A 19,598-nucleotide genomic window follows, 5' to 3' on the forward strand; every position below is an offset into this window, starting at 1 on the left:
TATTGGTCCTGCATATAGGATATATATGGATCTCGCTACGAGGGGGTCGATCCAGCTATGTATTTCCGTCTGTCCATTTTAATTTGTAATCACGCTAGAGGTCGCAATTATGGCCCGATCCTCACAAAATTTAGCATGGAGGTGAGGCTAGCCTATTGTTTTTGGAGACAATCACAAAATATTTAGGGTTTAAGACTAAAATTTAGGGCTGGGCTGAAGCCTACCAATTTGGATGCTTATCGGACAATATTTAGCGACAATTACGAAAATTTCCACGAAACCGCGAATATTTTTGATCCCAACGATATTATAAAAACATTAAAGGACATTCTAACTATTACAGTGATGCTGATAGCCAAGATATCGGATATTTAGCAAAATAGGAACAATCTATAAGTAAAATAAAGGTACGTTAGTTATTCAGAATGGCCTCTTGTCAGAAAAGGTTAACATCTTAGAAAATCGCTTAGAAAAATGCCAATAAAAAAGTGAATAATTTTTGTTATAATATCCTCCACCACACAGTCGTCAGGGTATTATTTTTTTTTTGCATTTGTTTCTAACATAGAGAAGGAAACGAGTTAGGCCCATAGTTATTTTGGTGACCTGCATAGAATCACATTCTGTGTTTTGTAAACACAGGTCGCATTTATTATCCGATCGAGGTGAAATTTTGTATGAATCATTTATTTGAACCAAGAACAAACCCTGTAGAAATTGGATACAATTTAATATTAGATGTAGCTCCCATATAGCTTCGTCCGATTTGCCTTTCATTGTTCACCAAATGTCTAATACTAGTCGAAATAGGATGAAATTTGATACATACATCCAAATTAAGCCTTGAAATATGTTTGCAAAATTTGGTGAACATTTGTTCAGATATAGCAATAGCTCTCATATATATTGTTTATCCGATTTGTTATTTTTGTCCTTAACAGCCGTAAAATTCTTTTTGTAACAAAGATATTTTGGGAAATATATCAAATACCACTCAGAAATACATTTGCCAATTTTTATCGAGATCATTTCGGATTTGGATATAGCTCCCATATATACTTTTACTCGATTCAATGCACCACATGATTAATATTAGCCTTAAATGAATGGATTTTCACACATACGAACGAATTCAACCTGGAAAAAATGTATCAAATTTGGTGAAAGTCGTTTAGCATATAGCTATGGGTTCCATTTTATGTTTCATCAGATTTTGTATTTAAGTTCCTCACATTCGTAGAATGTTCCTCACAACAATGATATTTGATCCCAGCTATGAGATACAGCATAGAAATCCCTCTGTTAAATATTATAAAAATCAGTTCAGATTCGGATATAGGTCACATACATTTTTTTCTTATGAATATCGGTTCAAACACAAATGCCTTCGTCATATTTAATAGAAATCAAGTCAGAGGAGGATATACCTTCAATATATATGACGATTTCGGTTTTAAATTAAAGCGATCAAAAACGAGCATAGGTGGTTTGATTTTATGTCCATAAATTAACCATAAAAACGTTTAAGAAATTGGCGTAGGGTATCATAAAGTCATAGGGAATCATTTTATTCAGGTCCCATTAATGTCCGATCTTGACTAAATATTGTGTGAGTGTTGATGCTGATTTCGTTGACGGATATAGCCAAATATCGGATATACAGATTTCAGATCTGCAAAAACTTTACCGCAAACTGTAGTGTCCGATTATAGCCTTTGCTTACATGTTATTTATTGCTTGAGTGAGAAAAATAAGTTATTTTACTTTTATAAGTTATTTAACTCATTATGTTTTATCTCACTGGTAATGTCGAAAAGCATGTGGTTGTCATTATTTTTGGGCTGCTGGTAATTAGAGTTGTGGCAATCAAATTCATAGTTCAGTGCTAACGTATGAGTGATTTCATAAATGTCATATGTTATATATCACTCATACGCAGCGTTATCATACAAATGACCGGAGTCCACGGAAGAATATGAGGAACTTGTTTTTTCGATCGAACTAGATTGGTTCAACTCTATTGGCAACGCAGGGTGGATGTTATTGTCATTGCTGGTATGCTGAAAGGTCCAGTCTAAAATACCTAATTGTTTTTTTGTTGGACATGAGTTTCGACCCAGCTGAAAAATTGAGTCATTTTCAAGTTGTTTCAACCAACGACGATAAATTTTTAGACAAACAAAAGTTTTTGTTTTTTTTTTTTTTTTTTTTTTTTTTTTTTTTGAAATCGCACAGCTACACATAACATATATGCAAGTGTATGTGTGACAACCGTTACACTTCACCTGCCACGGCGCTGTTCAGCCCACACGGTATACAACTTCGGTCAGCTGCCTGCAAAAGTCCTAAATTCTAAGGAAATCACTTTCTCAACACTTTTTAAATTTATGCCACACTTTACATGAAATAACTCAACCACATGCATTGGAACATCCCCACATACATATTTTAACGAAATGCAAAACAAAACAAAACATAAAATCATTATGCAATTTTCATTGTAGGACAATAAAACGGGTGCATGTCCTGAATTTGCATACATCATGCCAACCATATGAGTCGTTTAGTATTAACTGAGGTTCACTTCAGAGTTGAGAATGGACTAAAATTGAAAATTTGTTTATAGCTCTAGCCAAATAGAGGAGAAGAGGATACTGAGTTTGCAATTTCGTTTGAAAAACCTCGATAGAATCGGTTTGGAACCCATTGAGAACCCAAAGACTTGATTACTGTATAATTTCATGTGTTAGACTTTTTGCTCGCTTTTCCATCAGTTATCAGATTAACTTAAAATAGACGAAGTTTTGCATATTTGTGTATATGTTAGGGACTGAAGAAGTTTGACGATTTATACTTTGGCCTCTATATATCAGTACGGCATTTTCATAGTTTCTGTTGCTTTGTATTTCTTGTTTTTAGAAAAAAGCATTATTCTATTTTATTGGTATAGCCTCTATATAAATTTCATGTATTTCGAATGGTTATTACACCGCTTTTCCTCAAATTTAATCACTGTTACTAGCTCGATGAGTAGCTTATTTATATACGCCCAAAATGTGCTTCATCGATATACACCCAGTTTGGTTGGATGTACCAAAATTCAGGTCATTTGAATTGATATTGGTCATTTGGTGCATAATTAACCCGAAATCGGTTGAAGACATATATGGAAGATATATCCAAATCTGAACCGATTTTGATAAAATTTGATACATTTATTTCAGGGCTGTGTCTGATATCTGGCACCAAATATCTTTTTTGTAGAGTGCATATGAAGCATCCCCTATATCGGAACCGATTTTCTCCAAATTTGATGAACTTGCTTGGGATGTACCAAAGTTTAGGTCATTAGGACTTATATTGATCATTTGGTGCACAATTAACCCAAAATCGGTTGAAGATATATGGGAGCTATATCTAAATCTTATCCGATTATCATCAATATCAATAGGGTTCGTCCTTGGGCCAAACAAATGTTGTTTGGAAAATTTCATCTTAATCGGATAATAAATGCGACCTGCATTTTGTTCACAAGAATACATGGACAGACGAACTGATATGCATAAATCGACTCAAAAAGAGATTCTATGAAGATCCTCAAAAGTAACTATGGATCTATCGCGCTTCTTTCTCCATGTTACAAACAAATGCACAAAGACATAATACCCTTACCACTGAGTGGTGTATAAAAAATTAAATCCGTTAAATATTCTATTAAAATGTTATATTGGGGTCTATGCGAAGACGTGGACCTGCATAGGCAACATTTTTCATAGACCATTACAATATTCAATCACGAAACTTGAAAAAATCCGGTGTATAATGCAGCTAAAATCATCAAAATATCGGGAGGTACAATTATATGTGGGCTATACGACCTCTATAGATAATTTTCTGAAGTACTTATTAAGAACTCCAAATACGAAATACCGGTGAATATTGTACCAAAAAACGTCAAATTGCCGAATATAGAGAGGTACCAATATATGGGGGCAATGCGAGAACGTGAACTTGCATAGACAATTTTTGTCACAGGCTGTTAGGAATATACCTAAAATCATCAAAATAGCGAATATAGGGATAAACTGATATATGGGGCCTATACGAAGACCTGGACCTGCATAGACAATTTTCTCTCATAGACTGTAGTACCATTTACGAACTCTAAATACGAAATTTGAAACAACTCCGGTGAATAATGTCCCTACAATCATCAATATACCGAATATTGGAAGGTGCCGTTATATGGAGGTTATACGAAGACGTAGGCCAGCATACGCATAGGCTGTTGGCTGTCATAGGCTGCAGTACCCATTACGAATTCTAAATATGAAATTTGAACCAACTCCGCTGAATAATGTCCTTAAAATCGTCAAAATACCGAATATAGGTAGGTACCGTTATATGGAGGATGTACGATATCGTGGAGCTATTTATACAGTACTCTTCCGGGAGGGGGGGGGGGGGGTTGGTCTGGTGTGCAAAATATTCAGAAAAAACTTCTTTTGTGCATTTTCATACAATACAATAATCAAAGTACGGAATATAGGGAGGTGCCGTTATATGGAGGATGTACAATATCGTAGACCGATATAGCCCACCTACGAACTTAGAATATAATTTTTTAGAAGTTTACGCTGATTTCGATGAGTTATAAATGGAATGACGAACTTAATATAAACTCCATTCTATGTATGATGGAGGGTATGAAAATATGGAAAAACTCTACAACATAGTGACCCACAAATACTAATTTTTAGTCATATTCGTGAGTAAATGGCATCGTTATGTGGTGCCTATACCAAAATGTGGACTTATATATGCAATGTTTCGCCACCGGAGTTAGAACCTATTTTAACCAACAAATACCAATTTTTAGACAAACCCATTAAAAAATGTGGCAAAAATCATCAAAATACCGAATATCGGGAGGTACCGTTATATGGGGGCTATACCAAAACGTGAACCTAGACATGTAATGTTTCGCCACCGCATCTCGAACCCACTATGACCAACAAATACCAATTTTTAGACAAATCCATGAAAAAATGCGGTAAAAATCATCAAAATACCAAATATCGGGAGGTACGGTTATATGGGGACTATACCAAAACGGACCGATATATGTAATTTTCAATACCAACCATCCTAGACACAATACAAATTATTCTGCTAAATTTTGGCGCTCTATGTCAAATAATGTGGTCTGTATCGTGATTCCAACAGACAGACAGACAGGCGGACATCGTTAAATCGACTTAGAATTTTATGCTGATTATGAATATCTATACATTATGGGGGTCTACGACGAATATTTAGACATATTACAAACGGAATGACAAAGTTAATATACCCTCCTTTCCAAGGTGGAGGGTATAATAAAGCCTATATACATAATGTTCTGTAACCGGGAGTGGAAACTAATACGAACTACTACTAATACCAAGTCTTAAAAAGATCTCTCAGAAAATAATGACAAACCGTCACAACACGAAATATTGGGAGGTACCCTTATATAGACGATGTTCTTCTATTGGAAGCAATACACTTTACAAACACTAAATGTTCAATTTGAAAAAAAAAAAAAAATGTGGATAAAATTATCAAACTACAGTTCCGTTATATGGGGGCCATAGGAACCCACTAGAAACAAAACACCCCTGTGTACTCTTAATATCGAATATAAAATAATTCGGTTAGAAAATGTGTGGTTTATAATAATATCTCAATTCATTCAATTTTTCGCTGAATATACACAACGTGGGGTCTGGTGTGATTACTTTGAGGTGTTACAAATGGAATAACAAAGGCAATATATCTACCATAGTATGGTGGAGTGTATAAAAATAAATAATACAAATGTATTCTTTATATTTCGAAAAAAATGTCCTTTCGTGCTTCATCTGCAAAAAATATATTTAAAGTATATATTTTAAACTTCTGATTTAATAAAACCCGGATCTCATGGAATGTAAAAAAAACTCTGCCAATATCTATATCTAAAAAGAGGAAAATGTTTGTACGTTTGTTTGTTTGTTTGTTTGTTTGTTTGTTTGTTTGTTTGTTTGTTTGTAAATTATGGACTCGAAAACTGCTGAATAGATTTTTCTGAAAATTTCCATATATACTGCAACATCGCCTGAAAGTAACATAGGCTATATACATTTTTGAATTTCCACTTGGAACTGGAGATATAGCATCAGAATCGGAGGTACCTCCCAAAAATTTAGATTTTATATGCACATATCTATTGATCGGTTAAAGATACAGTATACAAATTTGGAATGTGTAACGGAATTTGGAACAAAAATATGTTTGCTAAATTATATTGTAATCGGTTCAGATTTGGATATAGCTCCCATATATATTTTCGACCGATTTCGTTCATTTGATGCCTCAAACACAATATGAATGTTCGCTTCCAATGAAATTTGGAATATGTGACGGGATTTGATCCGAAAATAATTTGTCAAATTATATTGAAATCGGTTCAGATTTGGATATAGCTCCCATATATATTTTCGGCCGATTTCAAGCATTTGATGCACCAAACACGCTATGTATCCCCAATTTCAATGAAATTTGAAACGTGTGATAGATTTTATCTAAAAAAATTTATTTCCCAAATTATATTGAAATCGGTTCAGATTTGGATATAGCTCCCATATATATTTTCGACCGATTTCATGTATTTGGTGGACCAAATAAGATATGTATGTCCAAATTTAATGAAATTTAAAATAAGTTACGGAATCGGGAGCAAAAATGAATTTTTCAAATTATATTGAAATCGGTTCAGATTTGGATATAGCTCCCATATATATTTTCGACCGATTTCATGTATTTGATGCACCAAACACGCTATGTATCTCTAATTTCAATGAAATTTGGAATCTGTAGGGGAAATTAAAACGAATATACATTTGTCAAATTATAGTAAAATCGGTTCAGATTTGGATATAGCTCTCATATATATTTTCGACCGATTTCATGTATTTATGCACCATGCACGATATGTATGTTCGATTCCAAAGAAATTTGGAATATGTACGGGATTTTTATTAGAAAATAAATTAGTCAAATTATATTAAAATCGGTTCAGATTTGGATAAAGCTCCCATATATATTTTCCGCCGATTTCACATATTTGATGCACAAAACACGATACGTATTTCCGATTCCAATGAAATTCGGCATGAGTGGCTAAATTTGGTACAAAAATAAATTTGACAAATTATATTCAAATACGCTCAGATTTAATTATAGCTCCCATATATATACTCAGCCGATTTCACATATTTGATGCACCCAAAGCGAGAAAGACGAAATCTGGCACCAGAAAAAATTGCCAAATTTTATTGAAATCAGTTGAGGTATTTAAATCGGATCAGATTGGGATATGATTTTAATAAGAACCATTGACCCACAACGCCTTAGGCTAACACTAAAAAACAACACAACAATTAATTTGAAATACGCTTATTACTGCGAAGTATGTTGCTATCTCGAATTCATTAATTGCAACAGAAATGCCACTCAACTTCAAAGATTGCAGTTTACTGCACGCTTGGTATTTGCTATGAATAAATAAATCCGAAGGACAAACCCTTCGTGTATATATGTCATGTTACTGTTTTTCTAATGGTTTTGTATATTTACGCATTAAAGTAGTGCAATAATTTTTTTTTTTAATTATAAAATTTGTTTTTTTTTAACCAACATATATTCGTAAATAAAATTTTGACTGCATATAAAATCAAAAGGGGTAGCGAAGCGCACCGGGTTCAGCTAGTATAATATATACATAATAATCTTAACATCAGGTGGTACGCTCCGCAATTACCTCTTTTGCGAGAATGTTTCATAAAATGACTCATATTTTTGTTTTGTTTTTAAATAAAGCCACACAAAAAACAAAAACCAGAAGATAAAAATGTAAATGTGGCACATTTATACATGTGTATGTGTGTGCGCTCTGTGCGAATTTACAGTGTGTTTGTATTATTCCATTTATTTTTACAAAAGGAGAACAACATTTTTTCTTTCGATAATTTTTGCTATTGTTTGCATATTTCTTTCAATTCATACACAAAAACCTTAAACCAACAAAGCCAAGTTTATAGAGAACAAAAACAACATAGCTTGGACCCAACACTTGACCATAACGAATGACGTTAACAGCAGGCTCACCACTGGGACAAAAACTATTCCAATCTATATATACACACACAAACATACCTACACACACTCACCTTTTTCACAATCAAGACCAAAAAGTTGGAAACATAATGAAACGTTTTCCGAACAATTCTTACAACGTATTCTTTTCTTTTTCTTCTCCGATGCATAATTATAGGTTTTGGACTACACCCAGTACTACATGGATTTGCAGAATGCCAATCTACTGGGAGAGCCGAATTGGGTGCCAGAATACAACCTGACACACTACTATGCCCTAAGTGATATATCAGCGATTTCGTTGCACAATTTTGTGGATCGCTTTACCAGCAACGATGGATCCTGGTTTGCCAAGTAAGTTCATTCTTTCATTCGTCCGCCCGTTCGTTCGTTGAGTCGTTTTGTTTATCTCCCTGTGTTCGTTCCTGTTCTTCATTTTGTATAAAATTTGAATTGCTAACATATTTTTTCCAACATACTTTTGCGAGTTTTAACCGCCTGTCTGTCTGAAGGCACTTCACAGCGTCCCTTCGGGCAATGAAAACTTAAATTTTGTATGAAAGGTTGTCGTAAAGTTGAAGTTGGGGGTATAAGAGTTGGGTGGGCAGACTGATTTGATGTTCGGAAAAACGGGCACGAGTACTGTTTGTAACAATTTCACTTCTGTTGTTGTTGCACCAAGTTTACCATCCGTTGCCAAATGTTTGTTTATGCTAATTTTCATAGAATCGAATTTTAAATAGATATTACAGTGTAACTATTTGTACGAAGGCAATTTGCCAATTACATTAACCGACAAAAAAGACTGGGAAATAAAAATTTGGCTAGTGTGGACTTGAGAAGCATTTTTTTCTTTAATATGTAGACGGTAATTATAACTAAAATTTCAAAGATTTTAAGGGGGACATTAAGCTATTTATAATATAAGTTATAAATTGAACCAGGACAGAAAGTCCTAAAGTCGGGCGGGGCCGATTTTATGATACCCTACACCACTTTGCTAATTTAGTTGAGCTCCACATAACAATTAAAAGTTCTTATGGGAGAATTCAGTCATACACCCTTGATTATAATTGAAAATTCAAAGTACTAAATATGCCGAAGCATTTGTATCTTTTAAATTCGGACTTATATTGCTCATTTGGTGCAAAATTAATTTGAAATCAGATAAAAAATATATATGGGAACTATATCCAAATCTGAACCGATCTCGATAAAATTTAGCAAAGGTATTTCCGAGCTGCATTTGATATATTTCCCCAAATATTGTTGTTACAGAGTGCATATTACGGGTGCGGAGGACAAAAATAACAAATCGGATGAGCAATATATATGGGAGCTATAGCTATATCCGAACCGATTTCGATCAAATTTGGCACACTTATTTTCAGGCGGACGGACAGACGGACTGACATGCATAAATCAACTCAGAAAGTGATTCTATGCCGATGGGTCTGACTCGTTTCCTTTTGCCTGTTACAAACTGTAAAAAGGGCATTAGTTACGGTCTGGTCGAACTTTTAATACCCTCCATAAATGCCTCTCCAATGAATTGGGGCTATACAAAAACGTATTCCTTTATAAGTAATTTTTATTCAATGGCTGTAGTACCGATTTCGAACTTCAAATACGAAATTTTGAAACAATTCCCGTGAATAATGTCGATAAAAGCATCAAAATACCGAAAATCGGGAGGAGCTATATGAAAACATGGACCTGCATAGATAATTTTTTGTCATAGGTTGTAGTACCTATTACGAACTTCAACAACGAAATTTCAATTAATTGATTAATTAATTAACAAGTCCTTTTAATAATGCCGCTAAAATAATCAAAATACCGAAAATCGGGAGGTATCGTTATATGGGCGCTATACGAAGACGTGGACATACATGGACAATTTTCTGTCATTGCTTGCAGTATTTATTGCAAATTTCCAATACGAAATTTGAAACAATTCCGGTAAATAATGCCACAAAAATCATAGAAAATATCCAATGTTGGGAGGTATCGCACTATGGGGCTATACGAAATCGTGGACCCACATGACCCATCACGAACTTAACGTGCCTACTCGCAAAAGAAACATATATGCAAAAATTTGAGCCTCTATCTCAATTCGTTAAATCGACTTAGAATTTTACGCTGATCAGAACAGATAAAGTTAATATACCCCAGATTGTTGGGTGGAGGGTATGAAGAAGCATTAAGTACGGTCTGGTCGGTCTTCTGACACCCTCCACCATTAGGGATTGAGAACATGACCGATTGCATCCGTTCCGAATAATTATACCCTCAGCAGAATGGCTACTGATGAAATGTATTATTTGATACGGCCAAAATTTCTGCCTTTCTATCTATTTGTGCATACGATAACCCTGGAAGTTGGTAACCGATTTTGCACCAAATTAATACATTCCAATATTTTACCAAACTTAGATCGAGTTCTTGGATGGAAACTAACGGTACACTCCTTCTGGTATCTTCTGGCTAAGGCCAGAGCTTTGAAATTTTGCACGAAATTCAGTCTTGTTGCGTAGGCGTGTGATGGGTTTTGTAAATTCGTACTAAATAAATACGAAAACTACTAAATTATATTAAAAATTGAATATTTGGTATTGGGCAAACGGAAAGAAATGTGGAATAATAGTCTCTGATGGAGTGCAGGATAGGTAAACCAAAGGGTTTTTGAAACCTTAATCTTGACGGTTATGAGAAATTTTAATATGGAACTAATTTTCTAAAATTGAACTATTTTTCTAAAATGGTACCATTTGGTATTGTGGGAACGGATAGAGCTAAAAATTGGAAATTTGTTATGACAATTAATCTTGGAAAGTAAGTTTGATGTACGAAGGCGGTTTTGGAAATATGTACTAAGGTACAAAATTTGGAAATGTTTTGTGAAGAGTGAACAGATGAAGCTGCGATTTTAAAATTTTGTATTGGCGTTCCTTTTGTTTGTTGGTTTGTGATAAAGAGGTGTCTTTGGAAATGGGTGCTACAAGCGCACGAAATGTACCAAATAATACTATATTCGGTACAATTTGGTAATGGGTGAACATATGGTGTTTAAAGTCCGAAATTCGGTATTAGGGTCGCTGTTCATGTACAGCTTGGGCATATTTAGGCGGTTTCCGAAATGTGTACTATTATTGTACAAAAAGTGCTGAAGGTGCTATATTTGGTATTGGGTGAAGGGATGGAGTGGCAATTCTGAAATTTGACATTCAGGTCTCGGTTGTTATCAAGGATTGAGATATGGTGGAGGTGGCTTTGGAAATGTATACTATAGTTTTTCGAATAGTGCCAAATTTGGTGTTGGGTGAAGGGTTAAAGTTTGTATAGATGTCCCTGTTGGTATCTGTGTTTAAGATATTGTGGTGGTTTTGAAAATGCGTCCCATATTTGTATGAAAAGTACTAAATGGTACTACATTTGGTATTGGATGAAGGAATAGAGCTGCAATTCTGAAATTTGATATTGAGGTCTCTGAGACTCTGTTTGTATTTGGGTTAAGATATGGAGCTGGTTTTGGAAATGTGAACAATATAATCTTTTTTTGAAAAGTACTAAATGATACAAAATGTATATTGGGATAAGGAGCTGCAACTCTGAAATTATGAAGTTTAGATCTAAGTCTCTAGGGTTCTGTTGGTATTTGGGATTGATATAAGGAGGTGGTTTTGGAAATGTATACAATAAGTTTTTGGAAAAGTTCTAAATGGTACTAAATTTGGTTTTTGGCTGAAGGGGACAGACCTGAAATCCAAAAAGTTGATATAGATGTCCCTGTTTATATCTGGGATTGAGATTAGGAGGTGGTGTTGGAAATATGTACTATAATCTTACGAAAGGTACAAAAGAGTACTAAATTTTGGTATAGGTTGAAGGAATAGACCTGAAATCCTAACAAGGATATATATGTCCTTGTTTCTGGAAATGTTTTTAGAACAATGATAGTACAATTGTTCGGAAAGTACTTAGTGGTACTAAATTGACTATTGGGTGAAGATATGGAACTGGAATTCCTATATATGATATTGATGTCTCCATTGATATATAGGACTGAGTGTAGAAGGTGGGCTTGAAAATCCATTGTTCGAAAAGTACTAAATGGTCCTAATTTGGATCATTGTTGGTATATAGGATGGAGAGATTATTTTGGATATGCTTACTAAATGTTGCTAAATTTTGTATTGGGTGAAGGGACATATCTGATATTCTGAAATGTGATATTGGGGCCATTGTTGGTATTTCGCGTATACATTTGGAAAAGTTGAAATAGTTTTAGACAAAAAATTGCATGTGGCTTCCCTGTGCTATGGTTTTACATTTCCTCCTCGCTTAACTTCAAAATTAAAGAAAACATTCTCCTATTAGTCCATCCGAAGAAGGAAAAAAATTGAATAATATATAGCACCTTGAAGGTCTGAAAATTAAGAACGATGCATGAAGTTTTGATTATTTGCTTTTTACAAACTGAACAAATTATACATTTGAGAACCTAAAAGGCCTAACATCTGTCTTTTGGAACGAATCTGAAATGTTGAGGTGGATTTTTCGCTGACGAAGTACCGAATACTTGTTAGTATTTAGGTAAAATATATTAACAAGCAAAAAAGCTGTAAGTTCGGCCGGTCCGAACTTTGAATATCCTCGGCCATTTGGGAACAAATTTGGGAATTTTCAAAAAAAAAATAAATAAATAAATAAATGAATAAATAAAATCCATTAAAAATTCTGTTAAAATCTTATAAACACCGAATGTAGCCGTTATATTGGGGTCTATACGAAGACGTGGACCTGCCTAGACAACTTTTGTCATGAGCCACTACAATATTCAAATGCGAAACTTGAAAAAAAGTCGGTGAATAACGTAGCTAAAATCAAAAAAAAAAAAAAAAAAAAAACAAATATCAGGATAACTCCTATTATATGGGGGCTATACCAAAACGTGGTACAGATAATTTTTGCCATAGCTTGTAGTATCCATTACGAACTTCAAATACCAAATTTGAAACAATTCCTGTGAAAATCATCAAAATACCAAAAATCGGGAGATACCGTTATATGAGGGCTATACGAAGACGTGGACCTTCACAGACAATTGTCTGTCATATTCTGTAGCATAAATTACGAACATCAAATACCACATTTAAAACAATTCCGGTGAAATGGGGGCTATATATGGGGGCTATACGAAGACTCGTGCTGTCATAGGCTGTAGTATTCATTACGAACTTCAAATGCCAAATTCGGAGAATAATGTCGCTAAAATCATGACAGTACCGAATATCGGGAGGTACCGTCAGACGAAGACGTGGACCTGCACAGACAATTTTATTTCTTAGATCGTAGTATCCATAACGAATTTCAACTACCAAATTTGAAACATTTCCGGAAAGTTATGTCGCTTAAATTCCCAAAATACCGGATATAGGGAGGTACAATTATATGGGGGGCTACACCAAAACGTGGACTTACATGGCCCATTTCCAATCGATGTATTCCAATTTTACACTAGCACCATTATAGTTGCATGTGAATTTTTTTTGGAAAATTGTACATTTGATAAAGAATGACTGGAACGTAATTTTTTTAACATTTTTACAATAAATATTCATTTGTAGAGCCCTGTTATTGGTAATTTCTACTTTACATGCCATATCTCATCAAATAATGAAATATCAGGTGCATATATGTGGGTGTGAATGCAAGCTGTGAAAACGTTACCTACCTGACATTTGCCATACACATAAACTAACACCACTCTTATCGCTGCCATCATTATCAACAATGTGTAAATTTCATAAGCGTGACACTTGTTGAACTGGATGTCTGTCTATATTGTGTGCCCGCAAAATAATATTGACATTAATTGTCTCCGTATGCACACAAGTACATAGTTGTATACAGTTAAGAAAAAAAAAAATCAACCGCACAGTGGTTCCATTTGTATGGAAGGGTGCGACAAAGAGGCAAACATGCGGAATGAAATTTTAAAGTGGATTTACAATAAGCCTGAAGGATTTATACTTAATTATATTGGATCCTCCTGACTGTATAAAAAGTTTATATTATTTAAAACCAGTAACATTTGTACATAGTGTCGATCATTTATAGTTTTTTTTCCAAAAACTTTCACCAACTGCATTGCATTTTATATCTGAATCACCCAATGTGCATCCAACAATTAAATTAACCGCAATTTCGTGTTACTTTGACACATTGCCGTTTTTTTTATAATTTAGACGGTGGGATTTGCATGTATAAAAATGTCACGACCACTCAATAAAGTCACTCGTACTTTATTTACCACAAGTAAATTGAGTATATTAATACCTGTGTGTGTGTATGTGAGTTTGTGTTATGTACATATGATTGCGTGAAAATGATAATAAAGTATGTCATTAAGTCACACCAATTGATTTTTTAAACAAGGACTATATAAGTAATCTAAACTCATTTTCGGTACAAAATCTTCTACTGACTGTCAAAATTTTGTTGCAACAAATATCGATTTAGTATTGGGAGAAACTGGTTTGATTCTTTGAACATTGTGTGTATTTTAAATTTGAAAATAAATACATTTTAAGGGCATGTGGGAGTCATAATTGTCTTCAGATTAATAATCGTAAATGCAATGTTTAAAGATAAAAATCTACTCTTTTAAATAGTGGAATTTTTACCCGAAATGTAACGTATCTAACACTATGAGTATTCCCTTATGGCCACAGAGGGTATATATTATTTGTTACGGCAAACACGTGCATAATCAAAATAACGGTTTAGACCGTAGGTCTCTATGACAGTAGTCTGATGTTGGTTGCAGTTTTTTCATCTCACCCTGTAAAATACAGACGGACGGACAGATATGCATAAATTCATTCAGCATATAATTCCATGGTGAACACGAAAAGGAACTGCACCTATACCTCGTTCCCTTTGCAAGACAGGGTTGTGTAAGGTAATACAGTCGTTTGGCAGCCAAGTTCAACCGGGTCGAAATTTTAATACCCTCAACCATTTGGCAGGAACTTTAAATTTCAATAACAAATTCCGTCGAAAAATGCCGCTTAAAGGAACCGTTATATGGGAACTATACGAGGACGTAGTACTCACTAGCGATATTTTTGATTTCATATAAAATCATAAGGGATAGAAAAGCGCTTATTTCTATTGGATATTTATACAAATTAAGCAAAAATCGACCTGTACAGGGAGAGATGAAAAAACTGCAACCAACTTCAGACTGCTGTCATTTCTAAGTCACTCATCCGACCGCTGTTAAAATTATTCCAGTGACAGCTCATTATATTGTTTACAAGCGTACCAAAGCATTTTGGTTAGAATTTTCCAAAAAAAAAAAGTTATTCGAGATGGAATTCATGTGTGATAGTGTGATTTCTTTATATTTGGCTGGAAAACCACAAGTGGCTATCGTTAGAGCACTCCAGCATTTAAATGTGAATACATCCTTTGTGTCTCGTACCATCGATCGTTACCGTGATACTGGTAGCGTAGCCCGATGTCAAGGAAGTGGGCGGAGTAAAACAGCAACATCACCAGAAATGGTTCGAAAAGTAAAGAAGCGACTTGATCGAAACCTGCGTCGCAGTGACCGAAAAATGGTTTATGAGCTGAACATATTGCAATATTCCATTCGGTAAATGTTGAAAAATGAGGTCGGGATAAAGCCATTGAAATTCCAAAAAGTACAAGAACTTACACCGCAACAGAAAGAAAATAGACTCAAAAGAGCTGCTTCGCTTGGCCAAAAGTGGTGAACTGCTGAATTTTGTTTTCTCCGGTGGGAAAACATTCGTTGTGCAGCAGTTTGTAAATAAACAATATGCTGTTTTTACTTGCCAAAGAGGTCAACTGAAAATGTGCACCTTCGGTTGGCCACCAGAACTCAAGCGCCGGCCATTGTAATAGAATGGGCCGCCATAACAGTCGATGGTAGCTCTCCACTCGCATTAATCGACCGTGGCATCACAATAAATGTCGAATATTATAGCGAAAATATTCTGGAGGGTGTATTAAAGCCTTGGGCATGCAAACATTTTGACCGTAGACCTTGGACATTCCAACAGGACTCAGCACCATCGTACTCAGCACGCGCCACCCAAGAATGGTTACAAAATGAGGTTCCTCGCTTCATTTCCAGCGCACAGTGGCCACCAAAATCTCCGGATACCAATGCGTTGGACTATTGTGTCTGGACTATCTTGGAAAGCAAGGTTAGCACTTAAAAATACCAAAGTGTCGATCACCTCAAGCAAACGCTTCGCCGGGAATGGGCCAAAATATCGCAGAGCAACATTCGGGCAGCATGTGACGGTTTTATTGGCCGTTTGAAGGCCATAGGCCAAAGGTGACCAATTCGAACAAATCTAAACTTATTCTAAAAGTTGATGCTATTTCCGAAATTGTTTGCTTTCATTTAATAAAATTTTAAAAAAATGTATGGCATTTGACTTTCTTGCATTTTTTTTATCCCACCCTGTATTTTACCTACAGATACAGATAAGGACATATATAGCCCATCGACGAAGATTGTATGTAGATCATCATATTTTTTTTACATTTTTACCTTCTTTTTTAACTATTTCCTAAGAATTGCAGATTTTTCAAAGTGTGCAGATAACATATTTAAAGACGTCCGTCCTCGAAAAATCATGGCAACATATTATCGTTATAGTCGCTCCGATTCGATCCTTATCTTTCTTTTTGTACCCTACACTACATAGTGGTAAGGGTATTATGTCTTTGTGCATTTGTTTGTAACATGGAGAATGAAGCGAGATTGACACATAGTTTTGAGGATATTCATAGAATCACTTTCTGAGTCGATTTATGCATGTCAGTCCGTCTGTCGGTCTGTCCGTCCATGTATTCTTGTGAACGAAATGCAGGTCGCATTTATTATCCGATTGAGACGACATTTTGCAAACAATATTTGTTTGGTCCAAGGACGAACCCACAATTTATCGAGATCGGTTCAGATTGGGATATGGCTCCCACATATCTTCTTCTGACATCAGATTTATTGTGCACCAAATGTCTAATATCAGTTCAAAAGAACTGCATTTTGGCAATTACGACTGAATTCATCCTATAAACCAGGATTTCAAAGTTAGTGTAAATAGCTATAGTTCCCATATATATGTTTTATCCGATTTGAGGTTTAAAGTCCCTCACAAGTGTAATATATATTCCACAACAATAATCTTTGGTACACAAATATCAGATACAGTTCCGAAATAAGTGTATCAAATCTTGTTAAGGTATGAATATAGCTCCCATATATATCCTCAACCGATTTCGGGTTAATTGTGCACCAAATCTCCAATATCAGCCCAAATGAACTGAATTTTGGCAATTACGACTGAATTCATCCTATAAATCAGTACTTAAAATTTGTTGTAGATTGGTTGAGATATAGCTATAGCTCCCATACATGTGTTTTATTTGATTTGGTGTTTAATTCCCTCACATTCGTGATATTCATTCGACAACAATGATTTTTGGCCCCGCCCGACTTTTGACTTTTCTTTACTGTTTTACTTTTTTTTTTATTTTTGCATATAATTATTTCTTTAAGGACATGCACATTTTGAATGGAATCCCATAAATATGTAGGAATGATAATTTGCATATTATTTTTTAACCTTGATGATTAGCGCAAAGGTATTCCATGCTTTTAGAATCAAACGTTTACTATAAATAATAAATATCTCACTCCTCATACGACAGTACCTAAAAATATTCTCAACAATAAACAACTCAGCTAGTCTCAATTATTTAAGAAAAAAAATAAATAAATAAATATGAAATTTTTTAGTTTAATTTTATTCCTCGTCTTTGTCCATGAAATAAAGACCGGGAGCATACGTGTGTGTGGTCCTGGACTGGCTGAGTTGTTGGATGCGGTGTGTGAAGATGGCTTTAATGGAATGCAACTTAGCAAAAAGTCAATTAGTAAACCATGTAAGCTACTTAGGGCTGAAATGAGAATTTGAAATGAATTTAAAAATTTATAATTAATCTCATTTGGACACAGTGACACAACAGTTTGGCATTTTAAATATGCTTGATGGGCTTGATGACGAAACTCCCCATGCATCCAATTCTTTGTTGAGAGATATACTGTATGGCGAACATATGAATGATTTGGCTAAAATTCGTCGGCAACGACACCGAACTGGCGTTTATGATGAATGCTGTCGCAAGCGTTGCACTACGGAAGAGCTGAAGAGTTATTGTCTTTAGTTTATTGACATTTAAGGGTCGTTTGTTTAAAAAAAAAAAAAATTATAATAATTAAAAAGTACCTTATATATCATATTATTATGAAGTTATATATCAAAATGTGACTAAATCCTAAATAAAATATATGCTTAAAACCTGTTTATACTGTTGTACATACTTTTTATGTATCTAATTTGATTCCAATAATAATGGGAATATCTGACACACAGGCTCTATAGTCGTCCCCCTAGATATTGTCAGGGCTCCTGACTCTTTCTGGCACGATGGAATTTTATATAAACTCCAATAGCTTGACTTTGACAGTTAATCCTTTAGAATGATCGCTATTTGTCTTAGAGATCGATTTCTAAAGATTAAAGTGAGTTAGCGACTCTCTTACCGTCGCCAGCTGTTGGGTTCCCTCCTTGGTCTTCATGCGGCATCCCAGGTCCTCCCTGTGGCGGTTTCCTTCTGACCTATGCCGATGATGTCCTATTAGCCTTTTTCGGTCCCCCTGCTAGTTCGATCAATAGGCGCGGTAACGAGGACCTCGATGCCCTCCACTTCGTTTGATGGCGCGATGTTGTGCTATGGTCGGTTCTGAAGATAGACTCGGAGCAGGCTCTTATCTCGGATAAGTTGGGATGCCTAGGGGTAGTATTATAAGAGAGGTTCGACAGCATTTATCGTATAGACTACGTACTCTCTAGGGCCAAAGGCCAGTATTTCGGATACAGTCGAAACTTGAGGATGAGATATCGATATTGAAGGATTAAACTTAGTTAGCGACTCTCTAACCGCCGCCCGCTGTTGGATTCTATCCTTGATCCGATATTATTCAAAACCTTTTCCTGCGGCATTCCGGCTTCTCCCTCTGGCGGTTTCCTTCTGACCTATGTCTATTATGTCCAATTAGCCTTTTCCGGTCAATAGGCGTGCTAACGAGGATCTCGATGCCCCACATCGATATTTCGTTGGATGGCGCGATGTTGTGCTACGGCCGAGTCCGAAGATAGACTCGGAGCAGCTCGGATAAGTTGGGATGCTTAGGGGTAGTATTTCAGGAGAGGTTCGACTGCATTCATCGTATAGACTACGTGCTCCACCGGCGGGTGATCAGACTTATCGTCGCCTATACTTTCGCCAGAATGAAAGGCTACGGT

At 35.3% G+C, this 19,598-nt stretch overlaps 2 protein-coding genes across 2 annotated transcripts in view; both read left to right on the forward strand.

Moving 5' to 3' along the window:
* LOC101898725 (uncharacterized) overlaps positions 1 to 19,598 on the forward strand; it is a 296,976-nt gene that overhangs the window by 264,176 nt on the left and 13,202 nt on the right. The window contains exon 8 of the mRNA XM_059129706.1: positions 8,357 to 8,532. Within this exon, the coding sequence (XP_058985689.1) occupies positions 8,357 to 8,532 (176 nt within the window). The remainder of the gene's footprint in view (positions 1 to 8,356; positions 8,533 to 19,598) is intronic.
* On the forward strand, positions 17,966 to 18,570 carry LOC109613673 (probable insulin-like peptide 5). Its single transcript, XM_020038765.2, has 2 exons — positions 17,966 to 18,174; positions 18,248 to 18,570. Exons 1-2 carry the CDS (start codon positions 18,015 to 18,017, stop codon positions 18,454 to 18,456), a joined length of 369 nt encoding a protein of 122 aa, XP_019894324.1. The 5' UTR covers positions 17,966 to 18,014; the 3' UTR covers positions 18,457 to 18,570.

Source organism: Musca domestica, unplaced genomic scaffold (genome assembly GCF_030504385.1).
Source record: "Musca domestica strain aabys unplaced genomic scaffold, Musca_domestica.polishedcontigs.V.1.1 66, whole genome shotgun sequence".
Classification (NCBI taxonomy): Eukaryota; Metazoa; Arthropoda; class Insecta; order Diptera; family Muscidae; genus Musca; species Musca domestica.